At 45.0% G+C, this 20,873-nt stretch overlaps 1 protein-coding gene across 2 annotated transcripts in view; it reads right to left on the bottom strand.

Annotated features, from left to right (window-relative positions):
• Positions 1–20,873, bottom strand: part of OCA2 (OCA2 melanosomal transmembrane protein) — a 1,149,362-nt gene that overhangs the window by 946,755 nt on the left and 181,734 nt on the right. Inside the window, exon 1 of one of the 2 annotated variants that reach the window (XM_078656174.1) lies at positions 6,327–6,609. The exons of the other annotated variant lie outside the window; for it this stretch is intronic. Within the exon in view, the coding sequence (XP_078512300.1) occupies positions 6,327–6,419 (93 nt within the window). The 5' untranslated portion in view covers positions 6,420–6,609. Of the gene's footprint in view, positions 1–6,326; positions 6,610–20,873 lie in introns of those variants that run through there. 2 annotated transcript variants of the gene reach the window in all.

The raw sequence follows: 20,873 nt of genomic DNA, 5'->3' as shown, positions 1-20,873 counted from the left end.
GGGAAATCATGTTTTAAGGGTCAGGTGAGGAGTTGAGGTTCTCCTTACAAGTTTTACATTAGTTTCTAGGGTTGCAGGGGTATTTCAGGGAATGTTTTTAAAGTATGAAGACTGTTCTACTTTTCGCAATTTCAAGTATTACTAATTTTAGTTTAGTAAGCTGGGTTTACCACCTTTCCAGGTTTGGACATATTCCTTTAGCATTGGCCCCTCTACTGACTCTGCTAGGTTGGGTTTTTTGGCTGGTTGTTTGTGGTAGGTGGGGGTCTCGTGAAAAATATGTCTGGAAAGAAGGTTTTAGCATTAAGTTTATCAGGTTGCTGATACCAGAGTGTGTTTTCGTTATTGATCCAACAGTTTTTGTTGTTGCAAGCTGCGTTATGGGAACCGCCGTCTGGGCTGTCAATGGTTTGTATCACACGTCATTTCTTGATTAGATGGGCCAGGAAAAAAGTGGAGTCAAGCTCAGTTGGTAGACAACTAGGATTGGGTGTAGCAAGGTGCGGACTTAACTGTGGGGTAGGAGCGACATGTGCTAGTGCCAATTACTACAATATTTACCTAATTATTTTACTTGAAGAGGCTCATTTGACCTCTTTCAGTTCACCTTGGTGAGTTTTATTTAGTCCAGTTGTCCGGCATAGGGTTGTTGAAGGACATGGAGAGATCCGGGAACAGCAAGCATGTGTGAGATGGTAACCGTGACATTTGGACGAAACTGATGCAGAGAGGAGTATGGAAGGGGAGCGAGGAAACAGTGCTAACGAGAAGCAAAACTGTTAAGTTAATTGGGAAATGAAGACCTTTTGCTGGTCACAAAGAACTGAAGTTCTGAAGCATGTTCATTTGGTACAAAAGAATCGCACCTTGTTCCATCAGGGCGAGTGTATTTAGCTCTAGGAAACCAATCTATCGTATAGAGTTGAGAGTGACAATAACAAAGGAATGGAGGAAGATGTTATGAGGTTAGGTTTGTGGTTCTTTGAGATGGTGGGGCAGAAAACCCCTTGCAAGAGTTTTCTTGTATGACAGGAGGTGGCATGGAGAAGGAGAATTAATGCTGGTTGCAGGGGGTGCATGATGTAACAAAACCCCACTTTGAGCACTAGGCCTAAGCGTACTGTGCTATAGTAATGGCACACACAGAGTGTGAGCCAAAGACCATGTGTGGTCTCCACTGGTATATTATTTAGCCTCTGGCCACACCTAATCAGAGGATGCATTAGGTTCAGTTCCAGGGCATGTCATCCCTGTGGGGGGTGCATGGTGGTTGTTACATCCCTTCCCAACTTGGTGTTGGACTTCACTGTCGTGCTTGGCATGTAAAGTCTCAGATTCTCCTGCTATGGGGTGGATTGGGCCTGAGGTTGTACTGCTGATCATGGGAGCTAATGTCATTGTCCTCAGGCTCCTAACTGCCCAGGTGGGTGTTGACAACATTGTCTCTCGAGGTACTTGGTTCAGTGGTAGAGCTGCTGGCTTGGGTTTCTCCAGAGTCTGGCTGCCAGTATGAGCTCTCCCAATCATTCGTTTGTTCCTCTGACTCAAAGACTGTCTGAGTGAGAAGTACACTATTTGGAACCCTAAGGGTAGTGATCATGGTACCGTCTGAGAGGATGACCCTCAGAGTTTAAATGGAGTTTAAAACTTCCATCCTGGTCTCCTGTCTTATCAGAACATTGTCCCCCGGAGATATCACTCGGATATTGCATGTTGCCTCATGCTTGCATGCATTTTGTTTTTTTGTTCCCCTAGCCTGAGCATCAGCTGGGTCATATGGAGGTGGGGTCTATCCTGGGGAGAGTGGGATGGTGTCTCGTCTGTGTCTATTGAGCATCAGAGACCACGGGGACCATTGTGTGGTGCAGTGAGGTGTCCCTCACTACTCCCTTAGCAAGCTGTGCATGCTCAGTTCTGGATTGGCACCTACTGCGGCAGCGACTATGTCTCTTGCTCAGAGTGTGCATGAAGCACTCAACTTCCACATTAGCTTGCAGCCCTGAAGGGGTAATCCGGCAGTGTTTGATCACTGGAAAAGTGGGTCGCTGTCTATCTCTTGTGGGAGTACAAATAGTTCAAAAGCTCTTTCCTGTACCGGGTCAACGTTTGGGAAATCTAGGGAATCTACCACCTCAATAATGGGATACTCAGAGTAGCTATCCACCATTACGGCTGTAATGTGTCCATCTGTGAATCTCTTAAAGTCTAGGCTCACTTGAGACCACAGAAATGTCCTCGGTTCCTCAGTGATGAGCGCTGTTGGCTCTTGGAAGCTTGTGATCTGGCACAAAGGGCAGCATCACATGACCTCATCAACAGCAGCCTCCAGCCCTGGAAACCAAATATATTCTCTCAAACTGGACTTCATTCGAACAGTCACTTGGTGTCCTCCATGAGCTAGGGTCATTATCTTTGCTTGCAGGTTTAGGGGTATAAAAATGTATGCTCCTCACAGCACTAACCGTTCCGGCATGTTGCTCAGTTCATCATGCACTCTCCACATTTCTATCAGTCGTTCCTTCTCAGGGCAATGCCAGTCTTTGGCTTCTCTTAAGAAGTTCTGCCACGACCCTCAATGGAAGGCACAGAGTCCTGCTTAGTGGCAATACTGATCTCCTGGAGGTTGAGCGCCTGCAGGCATGCACCATGCTGATGTATTCCTCTGTGGCATCCGAGTTGCAGGGGTTGTCTATAGCTTGAAAAGGCAGGTGACGGGAGGAAAAAAAAATAATAATCAGCCGTCTACTTGCCCCTAGGTCAGTAAGTTATTTCCATGTGGTAATGTTGCAGTTGGCTGACCCAGCGCTCAATCTGCAGAGGGGGACGTGCAGTGGTGCCGCGGAATAGAGGGGCAAGCGACTAATGGTCAGTGACCCCATGGAACGACTTGCCGCTGAGATCGATGGAAATGAAGCACACACAAGGAGATGGACGGAGCGCTGAACATTTTCAGGCACTCACCCCCAGTCACAGATCTGGGTTGAATCCATCATCATTCCTTAGCTCACTGCGCCACCTCAGTTTTGCATATAGCTGGGCCTGAACTGAGGTGGCAAAGTGAGCTAAAGAACGATGATTTATTCAACCCAAATCTGTGACTGGGTGTTAGTGTCTCACAAGTTTCGTCGCTCTGTCCATCTCGTGTTTGCTTTGTATCGATGGAAATGGCCACACGCCCATTTGATGGCCAATGCTTCCCTCTCTATTTGGGGATATCGGTTCTCCATTGGTGTGAGGACTTTGCTGGCAAATGCAAGTGGTGCCAATTTCCTTTGCTCCACATCTTGTGTGGGGATGCTAGGCTCCCAGACCTAAGGGGCGGTTATTGACCAGGAGTTTAGTCTGTCTCTCGGGGGTTGAAGTAGGCCATTGTCATCTTGCTCAGTAAGGCATCTTTCCCTTTTTGGAACGCCTCCACCTCCTTCTGGCCCCACTGAGGGGGCATACATTTTCATCAGGGCACATAGAGGCTCAGCGATGGTCTCTAGGCTTGGGATGAACAGACCACAATAGGTGGCAATGCTCCTGAAGCTTTTAAGTTCAGAAACCGTTGTTGGTGCTGGGGCCTGTTTGAAAGCATTTGATTTGCAGGGATCAATCTAAACTCCATCCTGTTTGAAGACTTACCAGAAGAACTCTATAGAGTTCTGAAAGAAAGAGCATTTCTCTCAATGGCGAGTGACACCGTACTCTGGCAGTCTCTTCAGTGCTGCTCTGTGGTGTCTATGTTGTGCCTCAGAGGATGCAGAGTGGGTCAGGATATCCTCACTAACATTCATGACCACCTGTAAGCTTGACAGTGTCTCTCTGATTGAATCTTGGAAGACTTCTACTGCCAACGATATCTGAAAGTTCAACCTCTAATAGCTGCATAATCCTATATGCATAGAGATGGTGATGATGTAGTAACTCCTCTGCTAGCAGCAGCTGGTGGCATCCTGAGTTGGGGTCGAGCTTAGAGGATCACCTTGACCCATTCAGGTCAGCAATGATGTCCTCTATTATTGGTGTGATATGTTGTTTCTGCTTTATGGCTTGGTTAGGAAGTCTCATATCAATGCATAGCTGTATTGTGCTGGGCTACTTTGGCTTCCCAGCAACTATCATCGGAGACAGCCACAGGGTTGGGCTGGATACCTTTTCGATCACCCTTAGGCTTTCCAGTTTGCTTAGCTTTTGCTCCACCAGCCGTCTCCGCTGGCAAAGCACACATCTGTGGTGAAGGGCGGCTGGCTTCACGGTTTTGTTGAGGTGTAACTTGACTGACGGGCCTTTCAGGCATCTGAGCCCTTGGAATAATTCAGGAAACTGGCTAATGAGTTTGTCTGGAATGCTTTCACGTTCCTTGTAAAATACACTAGTCCGATGTCTTCTGCTGTGTGGCTGCTGATGAGGGATGTCAGTTCCTTTGTCAAAGACATGGACAGTTGCAGTGACCTCACGATCTTCAGATTTTATTTGTACCTTTGTCTTTCTTTTTAACAAGAGTGGAGATTGGCTGCCATACGTGAATATTTTGGTGTTCGTACAGATCAATGGCGGCCTTGGACGAAGACGCCCCTTACATTCACTGAAGCACCAGTGTCAATGAGGGCCTTCACACTGGACCCTCTGATGTCAAACAAGCAGGTGGGTTGGGGCAGCCGGTGTCGCTTAATTTCATTTATGAACGAGATGAGGAATTCTTCCTCTTCACCATCAGGTGAGGAGTCTACCAGCTGCTGTCACTGGTGGGGAGGCACCTTGATGGCACCCAAGGATTTATGGTCATCCGTGGATAGATGTCGGACTGACTTGGGCTGAGTCTTGAACCCTTGTGTGTCCTTTCTTTTGAAGTCCCTTCTGCAAACAGTGGCAGAATGGTTCAGCTTGCTGCATTTGTAAAATATGGGACCTTGGCTGGGCATTCATCCAGGGTGCGTTCACTGTGGCTGCAGTTTCTACAACCAGGTCCTTTACTGTGCCCCACGTGAGGCAAGGAGGCCGGGAGAGGGAGGCCTACATGGGCAGTTGCAGGACAGAAGCAGCACTGAGTACTGATGGTGGTCAGGGTGCAGGTCTCACATCCGTAGCAGGGTAGGTAACCACTCGGTAGCCCGTCACAGTGAGCACCCGACAAAGTCGATTCTGCTATATGTGTGCTGCACACCGCTGGCACAGGTTAACCAGTTCATAGTAAATGCAGGCTATGCGGACTCCACTGCCAAACCAGTCGATGACAGCCAGCGGGAGTCGTCAACACGGGGCCCAATGAGTCGCTGTAGCAGTGGCAGTGTAGCCCTTGTCGCAGGTGGGGCTGGGGGGCCATCCTCAGAGCCAGTGTAACAAGACCCCTCTTTGAGCACTAGGCCTGAGCGTGCAGCACTGTAGCAATGACACACACGGATTCACAGTGTGAGCCAAAGACCATAGGCAGTCTCGGCCTATTATATAGCCTCTACCACGCCTGGGAAGAGGATGCATTTGGAGTCGTCCCAGGGCATGTCATCACCGTGGGATGGTGCCTGGTGGTTGTTACACACACGACTATAGCCTGGAGAGGGAGGTATGTCTATGGTCAGCTACTAGACGAAAAAGGTGAGAGTTGCAGAGACATGGTAGTGTTTTTTATTGAGCAGGCTGTGAACAAATACGTTTCATTTAGTCTACAAGGCTTATGCCAAGGGTTTCAGGAAGTTTGTGTGTAGACCTGTTCTAGTAAAACTGCGTTTTGAACTTTAATATGCATGGTTTAGTTTTTGCTGCTTTCTAGTTTGCACTGTTTTTCACAAGTCCCCTTTCGTCGTCCACGGTTTTTCCAAGAGCCAGAAGTTATGTTGATTTTCCTAGGGCCTCCTGTGTCCAGATTCTACACATTTAACGTGTTTTGATTTAACACGATGCCCGGCATGCACAGTTTTTGCATGGGTCCATTTGGTACTGCTCTTCACAGGCGGCGTCGCGAGGTCAGTAAAATGGGAGGGGGGGGGGGGCGTTCAGCTTTTCAAACTAATATGCTGGCATTTCATGTTAAATTATATGCCAAGCAGGGTTCATGAGATGGGCCTATGGGGCAGTGGAAGGGGAGAGGAATGCGTATTTGCAGGAGTTGGATAAAACAATATTTTGTAATGATCAACATTTCTTAGGATTTCGAGGAAGCGAGCGTGTGTGCGGGTATTTTTGTCTATGTGTATTTAACAACTCCTGGTAAGATCCAACGGACATCTCAGCACACCTGCTGAAAACACCTGTACACAGCTATTTATCAAAGTGCATTCATTAGTGGGGTGTAACACCCCCACCTGAAGCTACGCCCCTGCACAATCCTTGTGTACGGCTATTACCTTCAGTTTCATGGCTCGTGTCGGGGCAGCATGAAGTCCATTCTGCAGGCTGAAGTACTTCTCTCCTGCAGCGCGCGCGCGAAGAGAGGCCATGGCGAACTGCCCAGGGAGCGTTAATGGAGGCCTGGGTCCTCGCGCAGCTACAGGTGCGCGGCTCGAGCCATCCTCGGCCCCGGGGTCTCCTTACGACTCCCGGGAGGCAGCCCTTTCCCGCGTCCTTGCACTGTCAACCTAACGTTGATGACAACCCTCCACTAACCAACCCGCAGCGCTCCTTCAACGGCTACTTAACACCTATGCTTGCTGGGGATTGGTCCACAGGTGAGTTCGTTGTAGCTCGTATCACTTCTTAACACTGACACAGACCTATGGATTTACAATACAGTGTTTCCAGTGTGAATGGGGTCTTAACACAAAATTATCTCCCCCCATAGCGCAGAATGTGGGAAGGGCTGCGCCAACAATATCCCAGAGATAGTCTACACCTGAGGCTAAAGCCCCCCTCCACCCCCCACCAATGGTTGCAACTCTTCCCCTCGGGCTACCGCGGCTCCAGAGGCCTGTTGCTCCCCTGAGTTCGAGGTGTTCCCTTTAAACGACTACAACCCCCAGAATTCACATTTGGGAAATTGTGACTCGTCCATTGTGAGATAGGGTTACCTAAAGTGAGGCACTGCGCAGAAAATCGTTAAAAGGGTCTGTAATGCAAAGACTACAGCTCCCGGAATGTTTGGTTTGGTTAAATCAAAACCCAGGACTGGAGTTATGGCGTCTCCCTTGTGACATGGAATTATGTTAAAAAAGGCGCTGCTTTTGACCAAATTTGTAAACATCTCTCCTAGGCAATAACAACAATATACAAGCAATACTTTGAGGAGGACTCAGGAAAGAACAAGGAACTATGAAAAGATTGTAGAGGTGAGAAGTGTCTTATTTTATTCAGTATCACAAATGTATGTAGTTAAAATTCAGTAAACTGAAAAATACATCAATAAATCATAATAATCAACAGCAATCAATTGGTCCTTATGACTGAAAGCATTTGTTGCATTGTGGCCAGTATTTACCTGAGAGTTTTACACGAGTGTAGCAGCAATGCTACCCTCTTTTTGAGAGAGCGTCTCTGCACCAGGACGTGGGAGCAGAATGATAAGGTAAGGTTTGTTCTCACTCGCCTGCACTACAAATACATTAGATGAATCACAGAATCAGGATGCGAGTGTATTTACTGTGGCAGATGAAATCTGCAACTGCAGAAAGTTAGCTAGGTGAACCAGATTTTCGACTTAACCATGGCAAAGGTGTGGGGAATGGGCAACTGAGTAACCATTAGGACTGGTGGTAACAAGCACAGACAGTCTCATATAGTGTTCAATGCAACGTGGGGAAGTGGGTGCAAAGGATGTGTGCACCTGCTTTAACACTCAGCACCTATTTCGAGTTACATCCATATTCAGTGGCAGGTTAAGCGCAGTGAGGCGGAGCGGTTGGAGGTGGTGGAAATCGACATAAGACGGGATAGTGAAAAATAAATAAAACCACTTACCTTCCGTTCGCTGCATCGCAGAGTCGGCGATGCGGCGAGCGCAAGGTAAGTGGTTTTATTTATTTATTTATTTATTTTTCATTATCCCATCGTTTGTCGGCTTCTACCCCACCTCACCGTCCCACTGCGCTTACCTGTGCGAGCCGCAACTGTCCATATTTCGTGTTTACTTTGTTATTTTAGCATTTTGATTTACTACCAGCCGAAAACCGTGCACAAAATGCACGAAGTACCTGCCAACTCACACAGTGCCACCGTGTGACACACGATATCTGCTCCCATGACAGGTTCTCTCAGTGAGGAACCGATATCACACAGTTACAGGGAAAACGTGCTTGGAGGCTTTGAACTGCTGATGTCCATTAAGGGGTGTGAAAACACCCCAGGACATCTGCAACAGCCTCAGCAGGCTTTCTTAGATCTCGCATAGGCAACGCTTGAAGTATTCATGATATGGGTATGAAGCTCTGTCTACTTTCCACCCATCTTTTTAATTGGCTCCTGTCACTGTCCTTTGTAAATGGTGGCTTTTCATTGGTCAGTAGCCTTAGTAGTCCCTCATTAGTAGCGCCTATTCTCGTCTTGTAACCTCCCATAATTACATCCTTTGTTACATGTGTTGTCAGTCTGTAAATTTTAATTACAGCCTCCGAGCAATATTTTCCTAAATGGTTTTCCATCAATCCAAAGGCAATTACTGATTCCTCCCCTGCAATAGTGTCTGACCTTGTCCCGATCCTGAGGAGAACCCTCAAAGAGAATTGGGTTCAGAAACGCGTCGACCCCACTCACAGCTAGTAACAGCCACTACCAGCTTATGAAATGCACCATATACAAACAGGATATTCTGTGGATTGTAATCTCTGTATGATCTAGCTGTACCTGGCATTTTGCATGTTTGAACAAGTATTAATTTTTTGCACTGCCTTACAAATAAGGACTGGTCTGTTGTTCGTTATATTTTGTTCTTTGTACACATTTGTTTGTTCACTGATGTGTTTTTTCAATGTGTTTCTGTTTGAAATGTGCCTTACGTCTATTTTTTTATCATTTTTCATCAGTTTCCATCAACATTGTACAATATCTTTCTCTATGACATGAACTAAATGTCTAACATGTTTGTACTTTGAATGAAATAAGAAAAGGTGGAATAAAAGCACCATAACCACTTAATGATGAAAGGCGGTTATTTTTGAAGGTATTATTAGTCATAGGTAATTCTCAGCACACGGCCCAGCTCCCTCCTCACACAGTGAGATTGTTCTTCAAGCAGGCAGGTATGCAACCTAGGTTTTAAGTGAGAAAACAAATGTGAGGGGGCTAAAAGGGGCGTGGTCTGTGTAATTAAGGGCATGGCTTAGCCATGTAAACTCCATTTCATAGTGTGTCACCCCACTGTGTTTTGGTGCCTTTCAGAGGTTTCTGTAATTGCATTCAGATATGTAACACAACTGACATCATCTAAAACCCGCCAGAACTATAGCAATGACTGTTACCTGTTTAAGATAAATATGTAACAAAAATGTGTGAATAATTTATATTGAAAATGTTTGAATTTTACAAATATGAGGCTGTGAGTTAAACATTACTAAGGCCTGTGGAAGGGGTAGTGGTCTTCAGGGTGTCTCAATCACTCCCTAAATTATCATCTGTAAGCATTTTATTTTACTTTCACCTTTTCAATGTTTTGACAAATGTGTAAATCCTTCACACACATATTCCTGCCCCGAATCACAATTGCAACTCAAGTATGTGACCATTAGTCTGTGTGCTGTACGGAAAGGCCCAGCATCGGTTGACCATGTATTCTGATCACCCTTCAGGCCCATTGACAGGCATTGTGAGAAACACACACTGTCTTCAGCCTCAACTCCAGAGCTCTCAATCATGGCCAGTTCTAAACACATTGGACAGGGGTATTTTAAGGCATGGGCAAAGTGGGCTTTGGCCCACGGCCTCAGCCTTTCAGGGAGGGGGCCTCCTGATAGATCTAGCCCTGTTATCCACGCAGTCCTGATGACCATGAATGATTTTCAAACATAGATTGTTTTAAATACCATTTTCACAAATGAGAAATGACAGTGGGCCACAGAAATTATTTGCAATAATATTAGTTAGGTGCCACTGTTTTAAAATATCGAAAAGACACACCACTATCCCTGAATACTAGATAAAAACATTTAGAATTGGGACCAGTCCGCCTGTGTGGTGTCAGTGACCTGGCAAAGAGGGCTGAAATTGGATCATAAATCAAAGCTGTTCCAAAAAAGGGCCCCCCAAAATATGTTTAGGCCAGGGCCACTAAAATCCCTAAGATGCCCCTTCACCTGGAGGCGACTCAGTTCAAAGTGTACATTATACAAGAGTAATATGCTACATGGAAAAAAAGAATACCGAAATACAATAGCCTGGAAATAGTTAACACTCTCATGGGGCGCAACATTAACAAATCAGGTGAAATATAAACAAGAACTATATCTCTGACATGAAATAACATTTCCTACATTCATTATTCAGAACCTGATTAGTGGTTTTGCCTGTATAGTTAAGAAAACAAATCTAGGGCTTGATAGGGACCTGTTTCAATCTACATTTTAAATTACTGCTGGGACCACTTAAACCCCTGAGTCCAATAACTGTCTGCATCTAGTATTTCCAGGCTGAAAGCTAGAACTTTGTGATGATTTTAAAACATTCTAAAATATATTTCTCACCTTAAACAATTACCTACATTTACTCCAAAATGGGTTAAAGTAAGTATACCTATATGATCTAAAATTATCATGTATGAAGTTGTGTTTTCGGAGGGTTTGGAGAAAACATTTATCCACATAGAAAGATGTTTTGCATGTGTATGCATGTATGTGGTATTTCTATAGCATGAACATAGCCAAAAGACAATGGAACACTGTACGGGGGCAAAGAAAATCATAAAGTTAAAGAGTGATAGACGAGGTAGCTAGTTTGTGGACTGTAAATGCATTATGGGAAAAAATCTCAGTAAAGAAATGTGCAAGGGTACGTTTGTCTTAACCCTACCTCTGGATTGACAGCTTCTGGACATAGCATGGTTGATGTTGGCAGTCTCTTCTCCCACATCAATACAGCAACCACAATTGATATGTACAGCATGGGGTACTAGATGAGACCACTTTAGCCATTGGCTAACTTCACTGTGAATGGCTGCGTTCTGCTGTTTCACAAAGAGCACATCCATATGCAAAATAGGTTACTTCAGTGGCACTGACAATTAACACGTGTTTTCGAATACCAGAAAGTATTTTTGCTTTTAGCAATTTTGTTTTTAAAATATTGGTGGAGATCCAACATCTCGCTCAATAGTACAGTTAAAAAAAAACCAAGAATTAACAAAATAGGCATTGACAAAGCCAAAAGTCTCACAAACAAGCGTGCCCCTAAATTGGAGAACGTCCCCAGGTCACAGCGTGTTCCCCTTCAGGGTTTGAAATATTCGTCAAAAAAACTTGTTTCAAACTTTGCTGAAATTCTTCAATGTTGGGTTTATTCTTTCCAATTCAGAGTTGTAATTCACTCAGAATCTCATTTATTCACAATTTCCAATATGCATAATGGTGATAACTCCAATGCATTTCGGCTACTCCGTAGCCTTCATCAGGGAGCATAAATATGAAAATGAATATGTGTCATAAGTACATGAGGACAAGATCCTTAACTCAAGGAAGATGTATATATACAGTGTTACTAGATTCATAGTGTATAAAAAGACTGCTGCTTATTGTGGTGACAACGTGAAGAAAAATGCGTGGTGGACAATCTGGCTGCTACTTAAAGAGATGTGCCCAGTGCGGACGGTGCTCGATCTACCAACTGACTTATGCAAATGATCAGCTAGTGAAACGTGTGAAACTTCAGGCGCGATCCAAACATTATCCAAATAGAGATGGGAGGAGTGCACGTGTAAATGATAATTCAGCGCTCTGAATTTTAAGTTAGTAGGAGTGAGAGAGCACTAGTCTGAGAAAAAAATGTATAAGTGCACCATATTTACAAGCACGTAGTTAGTTTAAATATACTTTGCACAAGAGTGTCTTATATTTAGTAGTGAAACGTATAGAGTGTTCAAGTAGGGTAACAATAATCATAATAGTGTGAGACTAATGTAGAAATGTTGGAATGAATATGAAAACCTCACGTTCTCATGTTAAAGGAATCATGTAAGAGTTAAGTGGAACTTTGCAAACCAGTTATATTGTGTAGGCCTCATGGCAATTCACAGAAAATCTAAACGTGCTGCTAAAATAATTTGAGGTGGGGTTAACGTGGTTCTTCCAAAATGTATTATCGAATTTAGTTTTGAAATATATGCGTTTATAGATGTGTACTTTAAGAAACGTATGTTAGTTAAGAATGCTGTTTAAATCAAGTCAAATGTTTTCAGAGTGCAGGGACCCGCTTCATGTAAATCAAGTAGGCTCGAACTGATAGTGATGTTCCTTTGAACTGAAATGTGCTCGTTAGAGGAGAAGTCGAGAGGTGCCAAGTACTGTGCTTTCCATATGCTTTATGACCTATAGATATGGGGGAGCCTGGAATTTGAGGCCCACTGTAGGATGGCCTGTATGCAGGTGCGAGGGGTCCTAATCAGTCGAAATGAATGGAGCTTTGTTCAGTGGCGCTTGGCGCAGGCCTGTAGGAGTCTTCAGGAATTTCAGGGGGTATCGGCGCACTGGAGAAGAAGCCTGGGAACCAAGGTCAACTTTAACGAGGGTCTTGAAGAGTACCATCATGGAGTTTACCGCGCAAAGATGTACCACGTGAGGGGCGTCCCAAGGGGCGTTCCTATCGGAAATGTGATTTTGTATTAGGGAAAGCGACCCGGGAAGAGAGCAGAGCAGATGATTTTGGGAGCCAAAGGAAGTGGATGGGTAGGCAGATAGGCTGATCAGGAGAGACCCATTATCAGAGAAGAAACAAAGAGAAGTGCGTGATCTTCTTAGGAAGTCACCACGGCTGACACCTTTTTGGGGTAAAGATCTTGTTAAGTAGGGATGTCACTTAGTCTAGTGTAGGGACAGACTAACTTGAATTTTCTTTTCTGTAATGACTCTTAGGTTGCAACTCATATCAATCCTTGCAAACCTAATGATCTTCGAACTTGTACTCATTATTCTGTTTTGTAGACTCAGATTATTCAAAGAATTTATGTTCATAGTGATACCAGTTTACCTTTTGAATCTCATCTTAAGAAGTTTGTATCTTCAGTTATCTTTGGTTTTATATTAAATTTTCAAAACAAAATCCTGGTCAGTGGTCATTTAGAGTGGTGTAAGTTCTTAATTGATTGACTTATTGTTAGATTGCCTTTTACTCAATGACAGGTACCAACGATCCAGTCGACTTGGTTTGGGATCTGGTAAGGTAACTAGTAACCAGTAATCCCGCGTTAACAGGAGCTGGGATGGTTAAAAAGTCAAATAAAAGTAAAAGTAAACGAGTGCGCATTTAGAACAAAAGTGGTTTCGTACTTAACGATGGTTGAAATTAATCAGTGCCTCGGTTAGCGTATGAGTGAGTGAGTGTGCACATGCGCTTCACGAATTAAAATCAACAGTCATACAGCCCTCAAAGGGGTTACACTAAAGGTGACCGATAAAATGTCAAGAGTGAAAAAACAAAACAAAAGGTCTAACTCGGCTTACTTGGGAGGCGAACTAACGTGAACACGCGTGTCTTCTCCGTGATCAAAGGTTCACAATACTTCCGAAATAGTGAATGGACAATAAAGGGAGGCATACTGGATGTGGGGGCTATTTTGAAGTGTGCAAAAAGACGAGCGAATTAATGGTGAACACAGATGAAGGACTGTTAGAATTGGGGGTCTCTGGTTGGCACAGGTAAGGACTTGTGACAAGCAGGGACCCTCTACTCTAGTCAGTACAAGGGACTTATTCTTTAAAATAACCCCTGCTCACCTCATAGGCAGTGTGGCGCGAGCAGACAAGGCTAATCTCAGAGCGTTATGGGTTAAGCATTTATGACCACATACAGTAATTAAATGACACACCACAAATGGACACCAGTCTAGTTTCCTATCAAAAATAGGTATTTTATATATATTTCAAGCAGACTTGATACAAGACCCAGATAATGTTTCAAATCCGGCCACAATACTTTGCAGGGATTAAGAGTTCTTGTGAAAATGCTTAATTTTTAGTCCTGTGCGATTCGCACCACTCAGGGCGACGCTAGGCGATGAAAAGCTAACCAAAAAGAGTCTTGCAATCGAAGCGGACGCTCTGGTCCGAGGCATGCACCTTGCGGTGCGATTCGTGCACAGTACCTTAGGATCGTAGAGGTCGACACGAACTGATGCGGGTGCAGGCGAAGGCGAACCAGGGATCTTTGTCCGCGGCTTTCTACCGGGAGTCCGGCTCGCAGTAGGCGTCGAGGTGCGAGGCCTAGGGGCGGGACTCCGGGGGAGCTATGCAGAAAGTCCGGATCCTCAGGCGTTCGCTAGGCGCGGTCTGGTTCGCGGCGGACCTTCACAGGATGATGCGGCGCTCGAGGCATACTTTCACAGTATCCGGTGATGTTCGAGCTGTACGTTTGTAAGCGAGGATGCCGACTCATAAGGGCCGGTGCAGGGAGGCCGGTACACGGCGGCGTACGGGCCGTACTTCACTTTATGGTGCGAGTTGATCTGGAGCGGCAGGAGGCAGCGAGCAGTGCGGCCAAGGGAGGGGTTGAAGCGAGGTGCGGTGCGGCCCGGTTCAGGAACGGGGCGTGCTGCAGCTCGTTGCAGAGCGGAGACGCATGGTGCGGGCGGCAACGGCACGGGCTTTAGTGGACAGGGCGCAATGAGGCACACTCTACTCACGGCTTCAGCGGCAACAGAAAATGGGCAATTCCAACAGCTTTCTGTGAAGGCTGGGTGGAGTCCAATAGTCCTGGGACTCTGCTCAGGGTGCAAGCTCACACACAAGCCCTTGGATATCTTTGAAACACAAGTCTTTGAAAGTAATAGTCTTTGCAGGTTCTTCCTCTCCTTCAGGAGCAAGGCAAACACTGCAGACCAATCCCCCAGGACAGGGACAGTACTCCTCCATCAGCTTTCCCGGTTCCTTCTCCTCAGGCAGAGGTTTCTTCTTGGTTCAAACAGGATCTGATTTCTTAGGAGCAGGGCTCCTACATTTATACAGCAAATATTTTGTTCTTTCAGGCCAGGGGGCCTGTGCCTTGTTCAGTCCTATTCTGGAGCACTTTGTTGTGGTGACTCTGACTTGTCTTTTCAGTGTGCAGGGCAAAGACATGAGACGCTCCACAGGAGGTAGAGCCAGCATTGTGGTGGCAGAGCACAGCCCTATTCAGAGTCAAGGGGCACTTCTCCCACCCATCCTGGTGTAATCTTTCTATTCACCACCTGGCTGCCCAGAGTGTCTCCTGGAATTCCCCAGCCCTGTCACTCACACAACCCAGACAGCAGATAGACATCAGAGCAGAGGCGGGCTGAAATGGTTAGGCAAGCAAATACCAACTTTCTAAAAGTGGTATTTGCAAACACAGAACATTAAAATAAACTTTGCTAAAAGATGTATTTTATTATTCTGAGTTCGGGCATACCAAAACTCGAATTTCTACCATGTTCCCTGAGCCTGCTAGGATTGTAGAGTGTAATAATTCCAGAAGCCCATTCTGGCCTATGAGCACAGCTAGCCTTACAATTGTGAAAAACGAAAATGGCTGTAATTCACTATTAGGACATGCCACACACATCAGGGCTTGTCCTACCTTATGCTTACAATGCACCCTGCCCTTGGGCCTCACATAGGGGGAACTCACATGAAGTAAAGGGAGGTTTAGGGGCTGGCAAGTGTGTGCACTTGCCCAGCCAGCATGACAGTACCAGACTGCATGCAGGTTCTGCAATGGGAGACCTTAGACACTTTTTACAAGGCTGCTTCTGTGGGTGGCACAACCAGTGCTACAGGCCCACTAGCAGCATTTGGATTTACAAGCCCTGGCACTCCTGGTGCGCTTTACTGGGGTCTGACAGTACACCAAATAAGCCAATCATGGAAACCAATCACGTATACACTTTGTACAGGGAGCACTTGCACTGTGGCACTGATTGGCAGTGGCACAGTGCTCTGAGCAGCTAACACCAGCAAAACATATGAGGCACAGCAGCAAAAAGTGGAAGGGAGACTCACGCCAAGGTGCCATGTCTAAACAGGACAAATCACCAAATTTGCATCAAAACACTTACAAAATGGTGTTAAAGAACTAATACCTAAATAAATCCAGGTTAAATGTGTATAAGAGAACATCACAATGTATAAATCACATTTGAAATAGATAGCAGAACAGTCATAAAATAAATGTTAAGTGATCATGTGGGAAATCCCTCAGGGGTGCCATGATCAAACAGATTCAAAAGGTCAAATGAGGTTATAAATACCAACTATGTTCAACCCTATCATTCATCCCTGTAGGTTTTAGGGTATCTAATTTAGAAATCCAATAGTTTTCTCTTTGCAACAAGAGATTGTTATTGTCCACTCCTTCTCTTTTCTTGATCGTTTCCAAAACAATGTATCTTAATTGACTGAAGTTGTGGGTGGCTTCAGAAACGTGGCTGGCGACTGTACATTTCGTCATCTTATTGCGAATGTTAGATATGTGTTCGTACAACCTGGTTTTAATTTTGCGTTCAGTTTTGCCCACATATCCTAATCCACAGGGACATTTCAGTAAGTAGATCACATTCATGGAGTCGCATGAGGCTAACACTTTCAGCTTGATCTTGTAACCCTTACTGGGATGGGTAATTGTGGTACCTCTAATGATGTTGTTACAATGTCCACAATTGTGGCAAGGCTCAGTGCACCTATATGAATCTCCTGTTTCAGGTAACTTGGGTTTAAGTATCTCCCCCAAATTCTTCGCTCTTTGATAGGCAAAAATCTGTTCTTTTTGAAGATGTTATTAAACTCTTGTTCGTGAGAAAGGATAGACCAATGTTTTTTGATAATGTTTTTAAAGGCCTTGCTCTTTGTTGCGTATTTTGAAACAATCACTGTTCGAGTATTTTCTTTTTTGGTTTTTTTTTACCAAAAGGTCATGTCTTTTTTCATTGCACATCTTCCTTTCGCCTGTTCCAATATTTCTTGAGGGTACCCTCTTTCTTTGAGTCTATCCTCCATTTCATGGATTCGAAGATCTAGTTTGTCAGGCGCAGATACAATCCTTTTAACTCGGAGCATTTGTGAGTATGGTAAATGATTTTTCAAACTGTCCTGATGGAAGCTATGACAATGAAGGAGGTTAATACGATCTGTCGGTTTGCGATAAATATCTGTTTCAAAACAAGTGTCTTTCCTTGTGATTTTGACATCCAAAAAGGTGATCCTAGTAGGATGTATTTCCGAAGTGAATTGAATGCGTTCATCTTTTTTGTTCAATTCATCTATCGCACCTTGTAGAATTGATTTGGTTCCTCTCCATATGATGAAAACGTCTTCAATATACCTTAAGATGAGTTTGATGTTAGTTTTCCATGGTTCTTGTGTCAAAATATGTGTCTCTTCAAATCTTTCCATGTAAAGATTCGCATAGGCAGGTGCTGCCGAATTTCCCATGGTTGTGCCCGTTTGTTGCAGGAAATACTGATCTTTCCATTTAAAATAACTATGGAATAGGGTGAAGCATAGAAGTTCCATCAAAAAACCTTTAGATCTATATCCAAGTCAGTGTGCAGAAACGCATGTTCTATAGCTTCAATCCCATCTTTGTGGGGTATATAGGTATATAATGATTTCACATCCATACTACACAGAATGATGGATTCGTCTGGTGTTAATACAATCCCCTCTATTTTCCTTATGAAGTCGGTTGTGTCCTGAACATATGTCCTCATCCTTATCACGCTTGGTTGCAGGTATTTATCTAGGAGTTGGCCGATAGGCTGGTGAATGCTTCTTTTAGTAGACACAATTGGTCTGAAGGGTGGTTTTTCAAGGTCTTTATGAATCTTAGGGAGCATGTAAATTGTAGGGCTTTTAGGATGAATGGTTGTCAAAAGTCTGGCAGACAATGCCAGACAGACTGGCCTATATTTGTTTTAAAATAAACTGATTTGGCAGTTACCTTTCCCTGAGCTATTTATCAATGTCAGTTATTGCTGAGGCTGGGTACTCCAGCATGTGCATCCTCAGAAATAACTGTTAATCATTTATCGAGACAGCTATGAGAGGAGTGCGCCGGAAGACACCGGAAAGTTCATTACAGACCTTAAGTCTCTTCTGAGGGTTTTTCAGGTAAGACATTTTGTCCTCGTAGTACAGGCAGTGCCGTCTTAACGCTTGTGCACGCTGGGATGTTGCCCGAGGGCCCCACGAGCATAGGGGCACTATGCAGACCAAATGTAACACTCATTTTCCGTAAAACATTATTAGTCCTGTGAATGGTGTGTAGGCAGGGCACAGGGCACTGCTTTGACCAGGGGCATATAATGCTGCTAAGATGGCCTTGAGTATAGCCACAGAAGAATCGTCCACTATGTACTCTTCTGAACCAGATCATCCTCTGCTGTGCTCAGGGTGTTTCCTCATATTTCTCTGCTCAACTGTTGGAGCTTGTCCACAGGCACAGGGAAAAACTAACTCTCTGAGAACTCTGAGCCCATGAAAGTGAGAGATGGGGGCAGCTGCCACATCAGACACAGAGGATGGTCCAACAACAAGAGAAAGTTACCAATGGCCTACACTTTCATCTTTCTGAAGAATAATGTAATCACAAAGTGGAAAGGATAGGGCTACAAATCTGTATGTTGTTCTACTTGTTGAAGAGATACTTCTCTGTGAAATACAAGGCCCTCACTCACATACAGAGGCATGCTTCATCATCGGGCTTTCCACACCCAGCTGTCTATATGTGAGCAGGTGGCCTCTACCACTAGTGAGGGAGCAAGGTTTCATTTTTTTGTGGGTCAGAGAGTGTATTCTTAAACCGTCAAAGGCAATCCACAAAACGTTTTATTATTGGATGCCCTGACTGGATTAAAATATTTTGTCAGTAGTTCAAAAGTGTGGTGGTGGCTGTGGATGCTTAGTAAAGGATTTTAAATTGAACCTGCATTTCTGTTATAAGCAGATTAATTCTGCTCTTTATATTACTTCCGGGACTTGTCTCTTTGTTGGAAACTAGGGTATAGCCTCCTAGAGAATGAGATGAGTAAGTGTCTGATGAAGTAATGTTTAGATTACAAATATGTAATTCATATTACCTGGACTCCCTTCCCATTCAATTTCTTGTTTCCCTCCTTCCCTGTGCAAAATGGAGGCTCTGAGCAGTGAATGGCCTTTGCATTGAGAGGATTATGGACAGAGCCTCCCTTATGCTCCAGCTTAGGAGGGTGGAAGAGAGAGCACATACGAAGGAGAATGTGTTTCTTTTAATTATTTGAAGTGCTGCCTCTGTCGAGTAATCAGTGAGACAAAGAACATGAATCCAGGAGAAATGGGAATTATTGGTATTTAATCGAAGCATGTTTGCACATAATCTAGTTGGACTTCTGCGTCTGTAGTAGTACTAACTAAACTACACTTCCAGATAACAAAGAGGAAACCCGTTTTTTGTGAGCTCATCTCACCTACTATGATCGACATCATTGTATTTTTTTTAATTAGTTATTGAAATCCTTCCAGTACTCGTGCCCAGATTTCAAACCCTGAAGTGAAGGAGGAGCGCGCCCTGGAGCGCTTTTGCGACTGGCATCTAAACGTGCTGCTCCATCCCATCCACCATATTTATCAGTCATCTTAGCTGCCACTCGACTGACTGGCCATGCAAAACTGGTGCCAAATGCAAAAAAGAAAGGAAGAAGATGGGGACAGAGTCTGGCGTCCCTGGAAGCAGCTGGGAACCACAGTCGGCAGCAGAACAGATGCCCAACTCCTGAGACTAATCTGCATGTTGAACATGAAATAATGGCGAGTGAAGAAGTGACGTGCTAGACATGTACATCATCTGCTGTTGCAGCACCTCATCTGGCTCTTCAGCAGCCTGCAGCAGTCTTTCACCTACTGGGACTCTATAAAAACAAGCCCATGCTCCTAGCACTGCTCTCTCCGGGCGCCAAAGAGAAGAGGGCTCAGATGCTGCCTCACATAGTTTCTCTTCCTAGGGAAGAGGACCTAAATACTGCCTCACATAGCTTTTATTCCCACTCCATCTCTGTTGCAGGCTGACAGGAGGTGAACAGCAGGCTCAGCAGGGAAGATGAATCTCAACCTTATCTCTACTGTCATCCCCATTCAAACTTAAACGCACGCAGATGAGGGAAACGGAGCAAGGTGCCCCAAGGAAGTGGGCCCATACTCTGTTTGCCACTGCTGCCTCTTCTCATGCAGATTCCAAAGAACATCCTGCACAGCACACGTGCCCCTGAAGCCCACAAGGTGGTCCAGATCACCATGTACCACACAACAGAGCCTGTAGAAGCAAAGGACATCCACCAAGGGTGAAGTCAGCTGGATAGATCATCACAAAAAGACCTGCGTGAGATATTGGAATAGCACCACGCACATTCCAATACCTAGGCATCCAAATATACCTCAAGGCACTAGATTTATTGATTGGGAATCTTCTGAAGACAATTGCACCCTTTAAATCACAAATAGGCTTTTGGGACACTCTGCCACTATCAGCAGCAGGAAGGCTGACTCTCGCCAAAATGGTTATGCTGCCCCAACTCCTTTATTAGGTCTCGGCTGGTATCGCGCTCAAAGAGCGTTCTCGCCAGAGAACTATAGTCGGCGTCTCGGGACTTTGAGAACCACGAAGTGAGACAAGACCTGGCCGCGCGCAGCGTTTCGACATAGGATAACGTTGCGGGCGCGGCCAGGTCTTGTCTCCACGGCATTGCATGGCAGTTCGGATCGCGTCGCGCGCCTCTCTGGAATGCAGGGGGAGTCTGCAGAGAGGCACGCGGCGCTGATAAAAGCTTCGCTTCTATGGTG

Source organism: Lissotriton helveticus, chromosome 8 (genome assembly GCF_964261635.1).
Source record: "Lissotriton helveticus chromosome 8, aLisHel1.1, whole genome shotgun sequence".
Lineage (NCBI taxonomy): Eukaryota > Metazoa > Chordata > Amphibia > Caudata > Salamandridae > Lissotriton > Lissotriton helveticus.
The sequence above is the reverse complement of the archived record's forward strand: the minus strand, read 5'-3'. Positions and strand labels throughout refer to the sequence as shown.